Below are 20,580 nucleotides of genomic sequence, written 5' to 3' on the forward strand. Positions count from 1 at the left end.
TTCTACAAAGTTAGAAGCCACGCCCCTTTGATGACGAGGTATCCTAGACACGCCCACCTGGATTTGATGTTTTTATCAAAGAATGCGGGGGTACGTATCCTATTTAACTACTGACAGAGACTCTCCCTGACACCGGTGAGAGCTGCTGCTGCAGGCAGACGCTATACAAACACACCCAGTATGGTATGGTATGTAGAGGAGCTCGCCTGGGCCGGCGCTCCCACTGAAGCGTGCCACTGATGGACAGGGCTGTAACCAGGGTTCCGAAATAGGGGAGGTCCAGCAAGGGGTGGCGGATTCCTTGTTTGAAAATGTGAGGTTTTTCCCCCCCCCTTTTTTAGCCATATTTAGAGTAATATATCATTTTAAATCAACATTAGGATTATACTGTTGTGATGTCATTCAGTATATTCTCTTTCATGTCACCACCTGCTCAGCTCTCCTGTCAACATAATTGTAACTAACAAACACAAACTGTTTTAGCCAAATTCATATCAAAATGACACCTACAAACACAGGTACACAACCCAAGCCGTACACAACACACAAAGTCATCATCGATAATAAAAAAAAACATACAGAGGGCCATTTATTTATTCCTGATAGGAACGATTGAAAAATAAAATAAAATATATTATGTTGTTTTTAACTTTACACCACCTCTTTTTGTTACTTATTGGGTCATGAAACTGAAACCATGCATATAGCCACCTGCATACCTGACTTCGGGAGCTTGGCAATTGGCATCATGCATGATTAGCCAGTAGCATCCCAACGTGTCACACAGGTAACATTACTTAAGAGACAGACTAGACACTTACTTTCTTGGTTGTTGCTAAAAAATCTGTCAGTGTCACTCACTGTCTGTCGTTCACTCGCTCACTGTCTCGCAGCTCGCTCACCTTCAATTATCTCGCCAGGCAGACAGACAGTCATCACTCACCACCATGCTGCTGCTCTCTCGGAATCAAGTTACCGCGGACACGGCGTCACATGACTTCCTGCCTGACCTGCCTTTCGTTTCAAAATAAAAGCGAAGCTGAGGCCAGAGAAGCACTTCAGTATGCCCAGAGCCTGGTATATAGAAGAGTCGCGACAACTCCATTCACTCCAATGGACCAGTTTTTTACTCTCAAGAGTTCCAGGAAAGCAGCACTGTCGAGTTGCAGCAAAATGGACAGTTTGTGTTGTACTTTGATTTTTTATTTTTTTTATCAAATTGTACATTATCAGCTATATTTTAGCATTCAAAAGTAGCGCGAGTCCCCTTCCTGGCTGTTCATTGGCTAATGAGTCACGCATTTTGGTCCCTCGCTGACGCCACTCTCTCTCTAACTTGCTCTGAGTATGTCCATGCTACTGAGTTGTAGAAAGGAGCAAAAAAGAGCAGCAATGTTAAGCAATCCCTTAATAGAGAGCCGCAGGGATGACGTATTTTTGTAGTCAGAACGCGGAAGTCCCGGACTTCCTGGTTCTTCACTGTTTCTGTCTATGGGATTTTTGAATGGGTTTTTGCCGCGATGCTTCTAATAATCTCTCTGGGCAACGCTGGCTTAATCAAACGCGAACCAGAGTTCAGTCGGATAATCTTCACACATGAGGACCACTTTCATGAGTTTTGTAGCGTAAATGCGAGCCCTAGAAGTAAAAAGCTCGAGCTAAGCTCATCCAGAACTACACACTGTCGCATAGGCTTCCACGTCACGTCAGCGCTCAACCTGGACTGTTGTTGGATGTGTGCACTGATTACCCCGGGCTGAACGGGGCTGAACCAGGTGAGGGAAAGAGAATTTCCGTGTTCGTCCTTTGAAGTGGTGACGTTATTGACGTATATATCCCCATCGACTCAACAGTGTAGTCTCATTTAGCCGTTTGCTAGCTAGCCGCCCGTTTAACGGCACGTAAAAGCTTCAAAACTCATAAAAGTGGTCCTCGTGTGTGAAGATGATATTACTAAACACTGGTTCGCGTTTGATTAAGCCAGCGTTGCCCAGAGAGATTATTAGAAGCATCGCGCCAAAAACCCATTCAAAACTCCCATAGGCGAAAACAGCGAAGAACCAGGAGTGCTAGCATCGATGATTTCCGGACTCATTCCTGCGGCTCTCTATTAGTCCATGTCACAGTCTTATAGAGCGTGCCTAATCACTTCCTGCCCCTCAAATCAAAGCCGCCACATAGATGTGGTTGGAGGCACAGCTGGGCCCTTCTACCTCTACGTCTGCTCTTTATTCCCAGCCGGGGCCTTCGCCCTTTCTGACCCGGAGCAGCAACAGGTCGTTACAGAGCCGTCTGCTTGATTGGGCCCAGATGGAATATCTTGCAACGTGAATAAGTTCACACACATTCCCTGCAGTGAGCGGGGCACAGAGTGCACACTGAGGTGAGCACGGCACAGCGTGCACACTGAGGTGAAAATCTATAGGCTGAGGATCCTTGATGCTTTTAGAGCTCAGTATCGATCGACAGACGTCCCCTGCTGCCTTTGATTTTCCTTATTGTCCTACTGCTGCTCACTAGAAGTGACACCCGGAGTTGATGTTGATGAATGGACCTTTATTACAACTCTATTATTGCTGGCAGCTCAATACATCAGCCACACAGCAGTGTGACTGTACTGTCTGTCCTCCCCAGGCTCTGCGTTAAGTTGGAAGGCACGACAGGAGGGACAGAATACATAAAGCAAAGGAGCTACAGGCTCACAGAGGAAAGAGAAAGAGACAGAGGGCGACCGAGAGATGAGGGGGGAGTCGAAAAGCCAGGCAGATCGAACGAGGAAGAAACCGCGGGACATTTGCTCATATTCAGAAGGACGTGTTGAATTTAATGAAGCGGAAAAACAAGATGAGATTATGTGCCATTTCACAGTGTATGATCCTTCAGTGATTCCATGCAGAGTTACTGATAGTGATGACGGAGAGTGGCAAAAAACAGTGAAAGAAAGAAAGAAAGAAAGAAAGAAAGAAAGAAAGAAAGAAAGAAAGAAAGAAAGAAAGAAAGAAAGAAAGAAAGAAAACAGAATCACTCTAGAGTCGCATTTTGACTGCAGGTGCCGGCTGCGTTTTTTGGTTTTCCATTGGGTCGATACTGCGCTGAGGCGATACTTTTTGTCGAGGTTCCAAGTGAGCTGAGGTGATACCAAAAAAAGGTGTCGGTGAGGTGAAAACACTGCAGTCTAGGGATTGGTCACAGATAATCGTCAAGTGTACACTTATGCTAACATTAGCTACCAGGTTAGCTTACCCTCCTTTTTTTTTGTCTTGCTGCCTTCAACCTCTTCTTTTTGCTGTGACTTAAAGGAACACTCCGCCCATTTTCAACCAGCTTTGTATCATTAGAACATCAGTAGTATATCAGAAAACTGTAAACGGTTTTGAAGTCTGTCATTTAATTTGACAGTTATTGAGTGTTAAAAGTGTGGACCAGTGACATCACTGGTCCACACTAACTCAAATGAATAACTCATTAACTCAAATCAACTCTCAATAACTGTCAAACTAGATGAATGACTTCAAAACCGTTTACAGTTTGAGAGTTGATTTGAGTTAATGAGTTATTAATTTAATTATTTATTTAATTTTAGTGTGGACCAGTGATGTCACTGGTCCACACTTTAACACTCAATAACTGTCAAATTAAATGACAGACTTCAAAACCGTTTACAGTTTTCTGATATACTACTGATGTTATAATGATACAAAGCTGGTTGAAAATTGGCGGAGTGTTCCTTTAAGGTCTTTACAAAAAGAAAGAAAATAAATAAATAGCCTAACCGTATCGCATTGGCCAGGGGCTCTGGGAACTGTACTCACCCTGCCTTGCCAAGCCGGCTGTGGTGCCCCACTCGAGTGGGGAGACGGGCCGGTGAGGTGGTGCCTGTCTGACCGAGCCCCACTCTTCAGGCTCTCTCTCGCCGCCCGCCCGGACAGCTCTTCCCCCTCGGCGGCTATCCGTGTGTCTGAGGTCAAATAATATCAGAAGTAATAACTGAAGTCCAGTTTGAAAACAGTGCCAGCGGTGCACATCTGTTGAGCGGAGTATTTGGCAAACTGAGTGTCGGTTGGTTCAAAATGTGTCTCAGGCGTGGCATAACGGAGCTAATATAGCATTTTATAACTGAAGAGTGAAGGATTTTGTGTAATTTCATAATAATCGAGACATTATTGATTTCTCTCTGATTAAGTTTGTAGGTACGACTTGCATCCTAAGTGGTGTCGCCACCGCGTTACTATGACAACCAATTGTGGGGGCGGGAACTTTTTGTCTCTCTCCTTTTTTGTGTGGAACACCAAGCGGTACTACCAAAAGCGAATAGAGTAGAGTAGAGTAGAGAGTAGAGTTGAGTTGCAGTCAAAATGAGCCGTAGCATTGTTAAATGTGTTTTTGCATCTTGTATCTATCCAGATGCAGCTTACAGAAGTACAGCTGTCTACACATCTGCAGGCATCATTTCTACAGTCTATGTTCATGTCATCTTATTATCACACAGTGTTTGAGAGTGCTGTAAGCCGTGATGCTGTGTGGGAAGTCAATGCTGGCTCAAAGCTGCTCCCACAGCCAGGCTTTTTCTCACATCTAAAACCTCGCTGCAATATTTGGTGATATTTCTTTTTTATACCAGACACATTATGGCAGTCTAGTTTCATTTTGTTTATTTTCTGAAAAGTTGAAGACTCCTTCTGTTCCAGAGCATCCAAGAGAAAGGAGGACAAGAATGACAATCAGTTGTTGTTTTTAAAGATACAATCAGATGGGAATTTTATCCTAACACACTTTTTGCCTGCTTCTTTTGCCCCGTGGGGATGAAGACCTCTGAGGTCTCATCCATCACTCTGCACCTCCTGTGGTTCCAGGACACTGCAGCTTCCTTTACATACATCTCTGTCTTGAGGGAGCCTCTTGTCCTTCGCACCGTGCTTAGTGTGGAGTGGACTTGAGTTGAGTAGAAGAAGCAAAAAAGTTTTACTGGACACAATCCTCAGTAGTTGGAGCTGCTACACTGTCCAGTGAGAACTCCTTTCAGACAGGAGGGGGAAGGCTGACTGGATATCAAGACTGATAATCCAGAGGATCAAAGTTTTTTGGACACAAGCGTCAGCTCCATAATAAGACTTCATGTTTCAAAAGTCAGTGTTCATTTAACTCTGAAACACTTCCAAATAACACTTGGATGTGTTGGTGGGTGGATGATGGATGGATGGATGGGTGGGTGGATGGATTAATAAATCAACATCATCCAGAACATCATAGGTACAACGGGAATATAGGGAATGTAAGGCTATGACTTTACTTGTATACATTGTATATTATTGCATTAGTGATTTCATGTTTCTGTTTCCATGTATTCTTTCTATGTTTCCTCCCCCAGATTGAATGCTCCAGTATATCAGAGTACTCAGAGAGGATCATCAAGTCCAACCACCTGGACAGTGGTAAGATGCTACCCCACTTCATCCTCAGAGAGAGACAGAGAGAGAGAGAGAGAGAGAGAGGGAGAGGGGGGGGGGCAGAGAGAGAGAGAGAGGGGGAGAGCGGGAGAGGGGGAGAGAGAGAGAGAGAGAGAGAGAGATACATTTTGAATGGTTGTCTATGTGAAGATAGTTGATTCATGATGACCTTGTTCACCTCATGCTGCTCTGGACAGACTCATTTGTATTCATTCTTACAAACCCATTTGCAACATTTTGTGGTAGAAGCTCTGCAACTTTCAAAGTTTACTGCCACCAAATAATAGCTCCATAATCCATGCTGTCAGCAAAATACATATGAACCATTGAGTGATATGAACCTATGCATATCAAGTACGTAGAAGTACTTGAACGTAGGGCTCTGCAATAAAATCGATACGGCAATATATCGCGATTTTTCTTCCGCAATACTGTATCGATATTTCAGAAAGATATCGTGATACATCGCCATATAGATTGTTTGCACAGCCGTGTGTTCAGTGACACAATAAAAAATACATTTTATTTCAGTGTGTTCAGTAACACACTCAACACTGACTCAATTTGTCCACTAAGTTATCAATATAAAGTGATGTACATAATATTGTACATCACACACAAAATGGTACACAGCTAATTTAATTGTCAGTAAATTATGTAGAGTATTGCAATATATCGCAATATACCTGTATATTGTATCGTAATGTATCGTGATACAATCGTATCGTGACCTATGTATCCTGATACATATCGTAACGTGAGGTCCTTGCCAATACCCAGCCCTAGTTGAACGGAGAGTTAACGCCTCTATGTTCTCTTGTCCTTCTCGCTGAGTTTTGGCAGATCAAGGGTAGCATGAAGCAATCACCGGTTGCAGTAACAGGGTTCACGTCATGCTGACAAGGACTTGTGTTACCAGGGAAACCGTTCAATAACTTCTTGCAGAGGTGGAACAAATGAGGCTGATGTCAGCTAATCTCAGGCAGGGAAAAGACACGTTCTTCCAGCTGGGCTGATCTCCATAAGTGAAGCAGATATATCATATTGTATGAGTGGATGTTGACTTGACACACAGAATGGCACGTGGAACTGAAGCCCACCATTCACAAAGCCCCAAATGTCCGTTGTCCACGCGTTCCATTTATACAATGTGTGTTGCAAATTATAGCAATTTCCACCAATTCCATTCCTGAGTACAGTTATGTAACACATTTCCATGATTCTGTGAATGTGTAGATGAGCGTTATTCAAACCTTTCAACTGTGTTTTTCTGTCAGTCAGAGCACTTTGTTCTGGTGTGTTGCTCTGTTCTTGTGTCTCAGAAGACTTGATTGTGGATTCTCCCAGATCATGTCTTGCCACTTGGCGTATTAGTTGTGCATAATGTCAATGATTGTTTATCTTCTAGGTTACATCATGCTTATCACAGCTGATACAGCAATAGCTTTTCCAAGAACATGTTACATGTCCCACATATATGCATTAACATGTATTTAAGAAATTATTATTTGCAATTTTACAGTTTTGTGAGGCACAAGTATGTTTTACATCATGAGTGATCTACTGTACAAGCTGTGTTGTGTGTTGCAGTGATCACCATCTTTAGAGGCAAGGTGGAGGAGGTGGAGCTTCCCGTTGAGAAGGTGGACATCATCATCTCTGAGTGGATGGGCTACTGCCTCTTCTACGAATCCATGCTCAACACTGTCATCTTTGCCAGAGACAAGTGGCTGGTATGCTCTGTGTGTGTGTGTGTGTGTGTGTGTGTGTGTGTGTCTGTGTGTGTGTGTGTGTGTGTGTGTGTGTGTGTGTGTGTGTGTGTGTGTGTGTGTGCGTGCGTGCGCGCGCCTTTATAACACACCTCAGAGACACCCGTGGATCACTTGGTTGAGCACCGTATTTTATGTAATTAACCTAAGCCGCAATTATGTTACAACTGTGAATGTAATGACTTCTCATTAACAAAAACAAAACATTAACCTAATAACAGTTTGCAGCATATTGTGTAATGATCCTGTTAATTTAGTAGTCTCCTCTCGCTAATAATAACTTGTTTCCTTTACTGTAACATATTTATTATAATGATGATGATGATGATGATGAGTATTACTATTACTATTATTATTATTATTATTATTATTATTATTATTATTATTATTATTATTATTATTATTATTATTATTATTATTATTATTATTTATACCTTTCATGCAACGACAATAGCTCAGAGTTCTTTACAGGATGGCAAAAGAAAACATAACATTGAGATAGTATTGAGTCAAGCAAAATCAATCAATCAATCAATCAATTAAGAAAAAGAAAAGGGGGTAATTAAAGAATGATAGAGCGAACAGGATGTACAGAGAAACCACATAAAAAAACAATTAGCAAAGCCAAGGTAGACAAGACAGTATTACTATTTGTAAGCTAAGGCAAATAACCACTATAGATGAGGAAAAGGATAACATTTAGAATTTTGGACGGTTTACACTGACAGTTGAAAATATTTTTCGGGATGGTTCCGGGGCAGCGATGTAATTCTGCTACTGCTGTTATTTTGGTGAAAGTAATGTAAAAGTAGTGTAATAAGTAATGAGTTACTCTACACAGACAGTAATATTGTAAATTAACGTATTACTTTCAAATGAAAGTAACTAGTAATATGTAGTGTAGAATATTACATTTTGAAAGTAACTTGCCCAACACTGATTATAACTGCCAACACTGATTATAACTGCAAAATGTTACTACATTAACAGCTGTAACACCATTATAATCTGTTACTAGGGGTAACAATAAAACCTCAATGAACTGCCAATTCCCCCAGCTGTCCCGATCATTTCTCTACCCAGTCTGCCGATCTAGGAGAGTTGTACATGCACATGTTTCATCCTTCCTGTGCATCCGCTTCTTTTCACCTGACAGCGAGGAGGAGTTTCACCAGCAGGACGTAGCCCGTGGGAGGATCACGCTATTCCCCCCAGTTCCCCTCCGCCCCCTGAACAGACGTCCTGACCGATCAGAGGAGACACTAGTGCAGTGACCAGGACACACACCCTTAATCCGGCTTATCACCCATAGACGCGGCCAATTGTGCCTGTATGGACGCCCGACCAAGCCGGAGGTAACACAGGGGCTTGAACCTGCGACCCCCGTGTTGGTAGGCAGATAATCTACTGCTGCACTACCCAGATGCCCAAGAGTTGAAACAGTTGAGGAATGAAATGTCATGTATGCTGCAATATAGATGTTTTACAGTGTGTTCAGGATTCATTACTGTGTTATTCCCCTAGACGTTTTACAGTATGTTCAGGATTCATTACTGTTATCCCCCGGCTGCTTCAACTGTCAAACAGAAACCAGGTGGATTGATGTTCCCCGACCGTGCTGCTCTGTATGTGGTGGCCATAGAGGACAGGCAGTACAAAGACTTCAAAATACACTGTAAGTTGTGTGTGTGTGTGTGTGTGTGTGTGTGTGTGTGTGTGTGTGTGTGTGTGTGTGTGTGTGTGTGTGTGTGTGTGTGTGTGTGTGTGTGTGGAGGGGGGGAGAGTACTCTCTGAACTCTAGATTCTCAAACATTGCTGTGTCTCCTACTGTGCTTGGTGTACTTGGCTCGCTGTCCCCTGGGGCGTGGCTATAACCTGGATGATCTCTCTGCTCTATTAATGAACCATGGATGTAGAGCAGCATCAGCACCCCCGCATTGCACTCGCACAAACTTACACTCACTCTCTCTCTTTCTCTCTCGCTCACACACACACATGCACACGCACGCACGCACACGCACGCACACACACACACACACACACACACACACACACACACACACACACACACACACACACACACATAGACGCAAACACGCACGCACGCACGCACACACACACACACACACACACACACACACACACACACACACACACACACACAGCACACACACACACACACACACACACACACACACACACAGCACACACGCTTTTGAACTTGGCCTCAGGCGGGGCACTGGAGACGATGATCGATATTCTAAGTCAACAAGCCTCTCCATCTCAGTCTCACTCCTCTGTACACTCGACTGTGGGCGAGTTTTCCATTCCTCACTGCTGGACACAAAGGGTCAGAGCACAGCCACAATACAGAGAGTGCAGACCCTAGATACCAACAGATACACAAGCAGAACAATAGCCCATAGACCTCCCACTCTCCCACCCCCGTGCCATGCATCTGGGAATTACACAACCACACAATGCAGCATCTCCTGAGGAAGTCGTTCCACATTGACTGGCTGCGTTGCTGCCAAGCGTTGCAATGCAACACTCGCATCTCTTCCCTGCCATGATGCTGTAAGTGGAGATTTGACATGTGGCCGAGGCTGGAGCCTGTGCAACAAATTGACCACAAACGTCTTTCCCTCCAGGCACAAGTCCTAAAATGACCTTGGCACTGAGTTGGAAGTGAAGCTTCTCAAACACTCTGGTATTCTAAGAGCATCCTGCGGTCATTAGTGCTTCTCTGGCCAGTTAAGTGGGCACCGGGAAATGCAAATAGAGTAATTTCCAAAGTCCCGGGGGGGGGGGAGAGAGTATGTGTGTCATGTGACCTGTTAATTATCACCGCCCGCCCGATACACTCAAGTTATTCCTTATGGGCCACGATAAAGATGTTTGCTCACACACTGAGGAGATGAATGAATAATGCATTACGGTTTAAGGAGCGAGGAGAATAGAAGCCAAGGGGGCTCTCTGCTCAAGTAGGCCCGCTGTGTTCACAAATCAAATATAAAATCAAATATAATGTGATTTGGTCTTTGGGATACCTTCTTCTCAAAATGGCAAGCAGTCTGGGAAAATCTGCAGTCACACACAGTAGTGATTTTATTTTATAGCTCGTAAACCAGCAGTTATTTATTCTACTGTCGTGTTGGGTTGAAATATTCTATATTTATTTGCTCCATTCCTATTTTGTCAATTGTTGTCTTGTCTCTACCACTTCAGAAGCTGAACATAAACATATTTTCAGAATTTCCAATAGGTGATCTGAAAGCACGGTTCCTAATGAGCATGTTGATGCTGTATTCACCAGGGTGGGAGAACGTGTACGGCTTTGACATGACCTGTATCCGTAATGTGGCCATGAGGGAACCACTGGTGGACATCGTGGACCCCAAACAGGTGGTGACCAACTCCTGTCTGGTTAAGGTTAGTAACATATTGATTCTTGATTAATTGATTCTTGATTGATTGATTGATTGATTGATTGATTGATTGATTGATATTGATTGATTATTCAGGGGTGCTACTGGTTTAGCACAAAGCCTGACAACTGTAGAGTTAATGCAATAAGGAAGAGGCTTGCATTACTCTCCATAGTGTGCACACAATGTTCTTTCACAATGCAAATGAAAAGGAAAACAGCAAGCTATCAGAACATCAGTACTTACAGAGGTATTGCCAATCAAATGATGATCCATAAATAACACAGTAAACAGTTGGCACCAGTTTCTACTGCCAATTTACTCCTCGTCAGCTCTTATGGAAAATTCAAAACGGTGCGTGAGTTGACCGTATGAGAATAAGTCATTGGTGAACTGGTGATTGTAGATACACTAGCAGTTGTTGATCCCCTAGACTAGAGAATGCGATAGTGGATGGTGATGGTGATGGTGGTCACCATCAATGCACAGATGCTGGCATTAATCTACCACCTGTAATGATACAGTGGCGGTCTGTATGGTATGCTGTGACTGGTGTGATGTGTGCAATGTGGCCGCTGTCCTGTCTGTGCCCCTCACAGGACTGTGCCATGCATGTCAATGGCCGCCCGTCTAGACTTTCTGATTGGGCACCTTGTCACAGTGACCTTCTTATCGCCGGTATTGATTGGACCGTTCTGCCCTATCCCACCTCAGCAGTAATGACTATTTGCTATGCACTCAGACCTGACTTCAGTGTTGTCTCTTTCAAATGCGGCTGCTGGTCACGGGCTCCAAATTTCGGATGCTGTTGGATATCAAAGCAAACGAGCAAAGAGAGTATTCATGAGCGCTGGCTTTTGATATAGATTTTGACGACACCGCTGCTGATGCTGCCTGATCTTATGAATAAAGGATGTCTTAGGAAATGATATTCCACTGTCAAGCATTATTACAGTTGGGGGTACAGTTATTGAATGTCCTTATTCAAGTTGTATATTCTAGAAGTAAGATACATAGAACCAATGTGTTATTGAACTGTTGCTCAAAACCTTGTAAACACAGTTTAATGAAGATCATTAAACAAATATCCCAGAGAAAGTTATAAATTTAGCATCATTTTAGTGTTACTAAAATGTGTATTTCACCATGAGAGTAATTGAGAGAAAGCACTGGGATGCAATTATATTGCAGTCTTAAACTTTGAGAAGTTTATAAGTTTTAAGTTCAGTTTTAAGTCAAGTTATACCTTTTTACTGCATGACCAGATCTGGCAAAAGCTTTTTTTAATGGGAGGGCTTGTTTGTTTGGACAGCAGGGGGAGACTGAGTTGACTATTGCATTGTTTTTTTTATCGCCGACAAACATAAGGCACATTTCTGCAGCAAATCTGGCATCTGGCAGGGAAGCCAGTCACCCCCCCCCCACACACACACACACACTCACACACACACACACACACACACACACACACACACACACACACACACACACACACACACACACACACACACACACACACACACACACACACACACACACACACACACACACACACACACACACACACACACACAGCAGTGAATAGCTATTGGCACAGACAGTGCATAAACAACATTATCACATCCACACCCCCATGCTTTCCCTGCAGAGTAGGTATCAGATGAGCCGGACTCCCCTCGATTGCTCGGTAATGAAAGCTAAAGTGATTTCCGGGTTGCTGCAGTGCTGTTCGTTGTGCGTTCAGTGAACGAGCTCTGGAACGACTGTCCCCGCCAGTCTAGCAGGCTGATGACGAGGTATCAGATACTCTGTTAAACTGACTGGACCCAGGGGACATGTAAAGACAGGCGACGTCATTACCCTGCAACACTAGCACCTGGAGCCTGACAATAGTTAGAGCTCCCAGATGACTTCCTGGGTCCCGAATGTATAGAAGGATCTTGGTACAGTCCATAGGGTTTAGAAGTGATCCTACATCTTTTTGCAGGTGGCGGGCAGCTGTTCATGTACTTCTCAAGGTTCTTCTTCTCTGCTATACCCAGTTCTTACATTCTCTTCTGAACACTGAACTGATGCGTTTTACATTTCCACTAGCAGAATAATAATGGAATAAATAGAAGGAGAACTGGGTTAGTTAGCATGAGCAGTGATAGACACATGGCTGAACTAGGGAAAAAAGAGCGCCACCTACAGCAACTAAAACTTCATGAATAGAAAATCCAAGGAAAACATCTCTGGGAAGTGCAGTGCAGAAACACCACAACAATGAGCGCTTATCAAAAGACGGTGCAGGGGACTCGCGGATTACCAATTGAATTATCTTTTACCTTCAAGTGTTAATAGCAGTAAGAGTGCGTCGTCCAAGGGTTTGAGATCAGCACATTTCTACTCACCTGCAGGAGGTGGACATTTACACAGTGAAGACCGAAGACCTCTCGTTCACCTCGGCGTTCTGCCTGCAGATCCAGAGGAACGACTACATTCACGCACTCGTCACCTACTTCAACATCGAGTTCACCAAGTGTCACAAGAAGACGGGCTTCTCCACCGGTGAGATGTCTCCCCTTTGTCTAACCTTGACCTTTTCATACAGGAAAAGAGACAGTGTGATGTGAATGTGTGTTTCCCATAGGCTACAGGCTTATCTTTATGCATTCATGATTAAAGGCCCCGCTTTGTATCATTACAAAATCAGTAGTATATGCAAATTAACAATGTTTAACTTCCCTCCCATCTTGCCTGGACCGAGAACTTCCTGGACCAAATGACATCATTATGATGTTGCAAGATGGAGGGAAGTTAAACTTTGTTCATTTGCATATACTACCAATTTTGTAAAGATACAAAGCTGGTTGAAAATCATCAAAGTGGCCCTTTAAATATCATTATAACATTGATAATCTGATACTTTATCCATCCCTGTATGGGGAATACTGTTTTGGCATGCTCCACAGGCAGGGCAGAGCACAGGTTCAGCTCAACAGCGCCCCCCTGCAGCTGCTGTTGGTAGGGATTCAGTAAGTGTCTTGTTCAAGGACACGAGCAGGGGGGCAGTGGCATGGAATCGGGACCCTCCAGTTGCAGGATGGTCTCCTTACGGATTTGTTGTAGTTTGAGTTAGAATTAGCCCTGCAACTCATTTGCAGTATTCAGCTATTTAAGGTACTTTGTCATGCCAAATATACCTGCTTATACATAGGCCTATATCTGTAGCCCTCAGTTCATCCCAGCCTGGAAGACCCTGGTGGAGTTTCATCCTTGTAATTAATTGGCCTTGCTAGCAGAGCCGAGGAGTCCAGCTAGCTCTTTAGGTCATCGGGAGGTCCTTGCCATCCTCCCCCATGGCGCTGAAAGGGATTCATTCATAGGCAAAAGACCGTTTGCTAATGAAGTCTTTGATGAGGCTTAAAAGGCCTAAAGCACAACAGTAAACACCACTATCCCTGCAAATTAGAGCCACTTAGATCAGGCTGTATCACATGATCCAAACAGCTGCTGGAGTGAATTTATCCACCAGGGATGGGTGTTGTGTCAAGATCTGTGTGTGATTGCCCTCTAGTGGCAATTTGATAAATTGAAAGACATCCTTGAACAAAGACAGCAAATTACAGGATAACATGTTGCATATAAGGTAATATATGAAATCCATCACCTATAAAGAGCCAAGGTAACCTTTACTTACTTACTTACTCACTCCTCTTCACCCCATATAAGGCGGCAATGAGCTCTTTCCATCGTATTTTGTCCTTGGCAACATGTTGCACCTCTCCCCATGACAGGCTCATTTTGTTCAGCTCCTCTGTTTCAGTTCTGTGCCAGGTGGTTTTGGGCCTTCCAGCTTTTCTCTTGCCTGGTGGTGTCCATCTTAAGGCAACCCTCGGGGTCCGATTCTGCTCCATTCTTAGCACATGGCCCAGCCATCTCAGACGTCTGTGTGATTTCTTTGGTGATGTTCCGGCTACCTGTGTTCTTGTATATTTGGTGGTTGGATATTTTATTTGTCCAAAAGATATGGCATATTAATCTGAGGCATCCATTGTGGAAAACTTCCATCCTTCTCATGTCTGTTTTGACCAGCTCTCTGAACCATACAGCAGAACAGACTTGACAACATTACTGTTGTACAGCAGGCTGTATGGACTCCAGATGGAGCGGAGTTGGGAGAGGGCACCCTTATTAGCCTTAGCCCTTAGCTACATGCAGCATCATCAGGGTCATGTGACGTTTCCAGCTCTAAAAGTTTGAAAATCCTTTCTTAACCTCACCATATCCCCCCCTGCCCAACTCCCTTGTATTGATCTGAATTTGTCCGTCAGGCTGAACTGCCAATGACGAACATGAAGACTGCTCATCATAAACTTTATGATACAGATCTTAGCTTGCGTATAAGGGCCAAGGTGTGCCATTGATTTCCCATACAGTCCTGGAGGACAGCAGTATCAGGCTCAGGCAGACACCGCCTCTGAGTCAAGGACAGAAAGAGAAGTAGGGGTCAAAGATTAGAATTCCTGCTGGTCAGTAGAAATACCATCTCACCTATTGAATTAGCATAACAAACAGAGCTGAGCTGTCAGTGTTCTCTGTGAACACTAGTGCCCGCAGACCCTGGGCCACCTCTGTGCGGCAGCCATGCTGATCGGCAGGCCCTGTGTGTGTATGTGCTCACAGAGATACCCACTCGCCCCCGGGACAGCTGGCTGAAATTCCATTTAAGTGCTACTGACCTTTTGGATCTCTGCCAGGTGATCAGGTAATTGGCGGGACACCGGGAATGCTCACATTTTGATTTGGGGCTGGAGTGTCAGGTATCAGCGGTGTGCAGCTGGAACTGTGTTTCCAGGCACACCGCACACATACACACACACACACACAACAGGCACGCACGCACGCACACACACACACACCAACACACACACACACTATTTAAAGTGAAATGGTAATGAGAAGAGACAGAGGGGAGAGGTCAATGCAGTCACTCTCTGCCTTTGACTTCAGTGCTGACATCTTGAGCTGAGGTGGAGCACGCTGCTTCATAAAGCTTGACTACGATTCTGCCATTGAAATATTGCAGCCAGTGAGTCTATCACACATTGACTGTATGGCCTCATCAGCAATGCCTTTTGAAGGAAGTCACTCCTGAGGTAGTTTCACTCATTCCATTGTGGATTGTTTCTGTGCGTTTGTCTGTCCATCTTGTTTGTCACTATAGAGAGCCAAAGTCACGCCCACTTCCGGTTTAGGCATACGCACCAAGATATTTCATCCGCCATTTATTTTCCCATAGACATCTTTATTAAATCAATCAGCTTTATTGGCCAAGTATGTACATCTACAACAAGGAATTTGACTCTGTTTTGCTTTGCTCTCAAAGCACTCACCTACAGAAAAAAGGTATGCACAAGTTAAAACAGGCAAGGCAAAATGGTACATTTAGACATTAGCAAAACATTTAGAGTAACTTCTAGGCTTATATACAATAAGTGTGGTGTAAAGTGTCTATTTTAAATATGTATATATGAAAGAATGTACTGTACATGTACAATAAATGTATAAATAAGCCACACAGGATGGTAAACAAATGCTTATACAGATAGGTTTCCAGATATTGCACGGTTATATGCTGTTCACAACGTGAAAAAGTTAACGTTGTAGACAAAGGCTTCAATACGGATGGGCTTTGATGCACGCGCACGCACGCACACACACACACACACACACACACACACACACACACACACGCACACAGTTATTCCAGAGTAAGTGTAAGCTAAGTGTTTAAGTGAGAATTGTTTTTGAAGTGAAGTCTCTGTAAGGGACTGTTTTGCACCCCCACTGCAGACAGCGAATTTTCACCTAAGATCATGCCTACTCTAATTTGATCAATGTGTGTGTGTGTGTGTGCATGTGTGTGCGTGCGTGCGTGTGCATGTGTGTGTGCATGTGCCTCAGCTCCCGATGCTCCATACACCCACTGGAAGCAGACAGTGTTTTACATGGAGGACTACTTGACGGTGCGGAGAGGAGAGGAGATCGTCGGCAGCATAGCCATGAAGCCCAATGAGAAAAACATTGTGAGTGTGCTGGACACATGGGCAGTTTACAGTCTAATACGTGCAGGGCCGGCGCCAGGATGAAATGACTGAGGGGGCGGTTATAACTGGGGAGGGGGCTGATTTTTTTTTTTTTTTATATGGTATTTTTATATTGTAAAACATAGCTTATATACCCGCTATGCCTATTTCTGGACTTTTTAACCATAATAACCTCTGAAAAGCGCAATAACAACACAAGAAAGACTGCTATTCAAAATCAAACAAAACATTTATTTCACAGCAGCAGATTAAGGCATTAATAGAGCTGAGCTTTGCATAACGTGAAATGCGGGACCTGTCTGGAGCACTCTGAACATATATGTCTATATGAAAAGTCATAGAATAAACAATTGCTGCAAAAATCGACAAAAAAATAAACAAAATAATAGCCAGTCAGTGCCAGGTTCATTAAATTAAAGAAATAAAGTGATCAGATGCGTTGTCTCCATCTTTCTGCTCATGGCATGCTGTGTGCTTGGGTGCAGCTGATTTCTCTCTCTCTCTGTGTGTGTGTGTGTGTGTGTGTGTGTTTTAATCACGTCATGATCACCACAACATGCAGTGAGGTTCAAATTTAATAATTAGCTACATCTCAGACACCTTGTGACAACTAAAGCACAGCAAATAGCGCTTCCCTGCCAATTAAACCATCATACACCACAGGTATAAGGCACTGAATTCTGGCTGTACAGTGAAGAACTACTATATCATATTCCTACCCTTCCCTGCCTTGATCAATGCAATCTCTTTTTCTATGTGAACCTCCATTGATTTCTACTTCCACCCTGTGTTAGCTCAGAAAGGACTGATTTCCTCCCCGGGCCTTTCCTGAACACTGAACGTTTACTCCTGAGTGTTGGACAGAGGTCAAGCAGGCAGCAGCACTGTGATGACCTCCAGACTAACAACAAATGCTGTTGCTGGCCTTGCCAGTGTCCTCTCCTCCCCCTGTGGGACGGACAAGTGGGCTTTGCTTTCAGGCCTTCTCTGACACAAACAGCCTGTGTCGTGTGTCGGGGCGCTCAGTCAACATGAAAATGGAAAGTCATTATTGTCTCCAGAGATGTGCCAGAGGCAACTTTGTTCCAGTCAAAAGTCAGTCTTGAGGCACAAGTCTAAATGTAATTACCCAGTCAAGTCCATGTCATTAATGTCCAGTGAAAATCTGAATGTAGAACACCAAATCAAGTCAGAACAAATCCAGTTCATTATCAATTAAATATGTTAAAAAAACAAGTAAATATTTAGACCTTTCAATGCAATATGCTTTTAATAGGATAGAAAATAGATAAGAGCATCATGATTTTGATTTCTATAATCGGTTCCAGCTTCAATAATTTCATTCAAGTTCAGAAAACAGAAACAGAATCTCATAACTTCAGTCATTTACAACACAATATCGTTTGTCAACACTTTTGTCAAGTCTTCAAAGTACAGTCAAGTCTCAAGCAATTAAAATTGTGAGCCAAGTCATGTGACTCAAGTCCCCACCTCTGATCATTTCTCTTCCCTCTTCCTTCTTTCTGAACCCAACTATCTCTCTCTCTTTTTTCCATTTCTATGCAGCGTGACTTGGACTTTACCTTTGAGTTGGATTTCAAAGGACAGCTGTGTGAAGCGGCCATATCCCATGACTACAAGATGCGTTAATAGTTTTGACTGGGGACACAGGCGCCCCACCCAGAGCACCCAGGGGGAGGCAGCGGCACTCCGGTTGACCACAGACACATGGAGTGACTACAGAGGGGCGTCGCTGAGGGAATAGACCAGGACAAAGAGCAGAGCGATGCTTGTGACAGAGGGCGGGCAGCGGTGGCCCTTCTGCCAATATCAGTGTCACCGCAGTACATTGCTAAGGCAGGGGGTTGTTGGGGCTGACTGTTAAACACATCTGAATGTACTGTAACACTGACAACATGAAGACAAGAATCTTTTCTTGTCTTAATGAATGTTATTATTGGTGTAAATGTGAGATGGCGTGATGTACCAATTTGTTTCGTTAAGTATTCATTTTCCACAATAATTGGACCTTAGGGAAGGATATTTGGCATTTTGTTAGATATACAATAGAACCCATCTCATGAATAATTCGATTTTTCATATTTTGATTGCCATCTTGGAAGTAATTCAATTACTTATGTCTTGGTATTGTAGGGAATGGTTATCAGTGAAACAATTTAAACAGTTAATTTCTACAATTTTGGAAAACAGCAATGAGAACAAAGCAGCCAAGGAAAAATGTGTGTAGGTGTATGTGTAATGTGATGTGTGTTTGCACTTAAGTGTACTAGTAGCTTTCTGTGAGTGTGGAAGGTCACACTGTTGTCACTCAGTTTGAGTTGTGATGTTGACATGCCAGTTACAGATCTTCCCCATTTGAACTGCCTTGACCTGGTGCTCAAGTATACCTACTCGTTTTCCACACTGCTGGATTTCGCTTATTATTTCCTATTGTTCCATATAGACGGTTTTCATGGAATTGTGCTGCTAGGGAGCCGTTTGGAACCTAGCTTATGTCCTGTCAGTTTTTGTACAAGCAAACACTGAAACAGGATGTAAGCTGAGGGGGGATTTAGAATGTTTGTTGTCAAGTTGAAACCGTCTATACAGAAACTAGCCCTCTCCTTGTCTTTTTAATGGTTTGAGGTTAGTTGTAAACTTAAATTAGCTGAAAATCTGGAACTAGTCTATGTCTAGTCCTGTCCAGTGAATTAACGCTAAATACCTTCCAAATTCCTGACATCTGTGCTCTTTGAGTATCTTTGCTCATCAGCTTTGGTTAGCCAATAGCTGGCTCTGATCTCAGATCAGCTCCAAAGAGGCGTCGTAATGCAGATGATACCTGAAGGCCTGATCTCAGATCAACAAGAAGTGCTCCAAAGAGGAGGCATAATGCAGATGATACCTGAAGGCCTGAAATATCCCTGTGCTAATGCCTTGACTTAACCCATATGCAGGATCCTTGAATACGATCACGTGGTGAGAGTTGGATTCTATGGCCCATATGGCAGTCGAGCTTTGCTACATTGCTCTCAGTTGGTCCATGGGGACATGATGAAAACAATGGAAATGTCTTTCCACTTCACCCTGTGCTTGCCAAGGTTGCCACTGGGGTTCCCCCCTGCACTCAAGATGTGAGGATCCCTGGAGATCTGGGCAAAGACCAAAAAGAGGTTTCAAATCTTTTCAAAACTTCACATTGTTCAACTTTGCAAACATCGAAATAGCCTCAAACATCAATACAACAACCGAGGGAAACTATACAGTAAAGTACATTTGAAGTTTTTCAGATACTTCAATGAAATGCATCATCTTGCCCAGATCTTAGCCACCTTCCCCACACACACGGACACACAGTTGTACTGCAACACCTAAGACGATTACAGAGCGTCCAGAGACATTCTACCAACAGCCAAGAAACAGCATCTATCTCCATGTCCAGTCAACACTGTACAGAGTCCATGATTCATCTTCTCAGGCCTGTAACCAAAATGTACAGTACAGTATGAGGACTTGGGAGTAATGGAGGAAAGTGGATGAGAGCAAAATTGTTCATAATTTATAAAGGCATGATGCAAACAAATACTACCAACAATCAACATGTGCAGCTGTGAGCAGAGTTTATGTCTATTTCTTTGATCATGTGTGTTCTAGTGTCACCTGGTACAAAGAAGCAATACAATATACTGTAATGCAATGAGTTATTGCTTAACACATTGAATGCCAGCCATGTTTTCATTCCTGTAGGTAAGTTGTGCCAGGGGTGTTTTTGACGATTCTGGCTCATTTTAGAATAGCCGAGGATTCTTTTCTGTTAAGAATTCATGAACACCAATCATCTAAA

The 20,580-nt window shown here is 43.4% G+C and overlaps 1 protein-coding gene across 4 annotated transcripts in view; it reads left to right on the forward strand.

Annotated features, from left to right (window-relative positions):
- LOC310792550 (protein arginine N-methyltransferase 8-B) overlaps positions 1 to 20,419 on the forward strand; it is a gene marked incomplete at its 5' end in the record, with an annotated part of 44,907 nt that extends 24,488 nt beyond the window's left edge. For all 4 annotated transcript variants that reach the window (XM_083654243.1, XM_083654244.1, XM_083654245.1 and 1 more), the window contains 7 exons: positions 5,369 to 5,432; positions 7,038 to 7,180; positions 8,804 to 8,891; positions 10,533 to 10,648; positions 13,044 to 13,194; positions 16,594 to 16,715; positions 18,303 to 20,419. In XM_083654243.1, the coding sequence (XP_083510369.1) occupies positions 5,369 to 5,432; positions 7,038 to 7,180; positions 8,804 to 8,891; positions 10,533 to 10,648; positions 13,044 to 13,194; positions 16,594 to 16,715; positions 18,303 to 18,386 (768 nt within the window). In that variant the 3' untranslated portion in view covers positions 18,387 to 20,419. The remainder of the gene's footprint in view (positions 1 to 5,368; positions 5,433 to 7,037; positions 7,181 to 8,803; positions 8,892 to 10,532; positions 10,649 to 13,043; positions 13,195 to 16,593; positions 16,716 to 18,302) is intronic.
- Between the last annotated feature and the right edge of the window lie 161 nt (positions 20,420 to 20,580).

This window comes from Poromitra crassiceps, assembly GCF_964638095.1.
Source record: "Poromitra crassiceps genome assembly, chromosome: 18".
NCBI classification, from domain to species: domain Eukaryota; kingdom Metazoa; phylum Chordata; class Actinopteri; order Beryciformes; family Melamphaidae; genus Poromitra; species Poromitra crassiceps.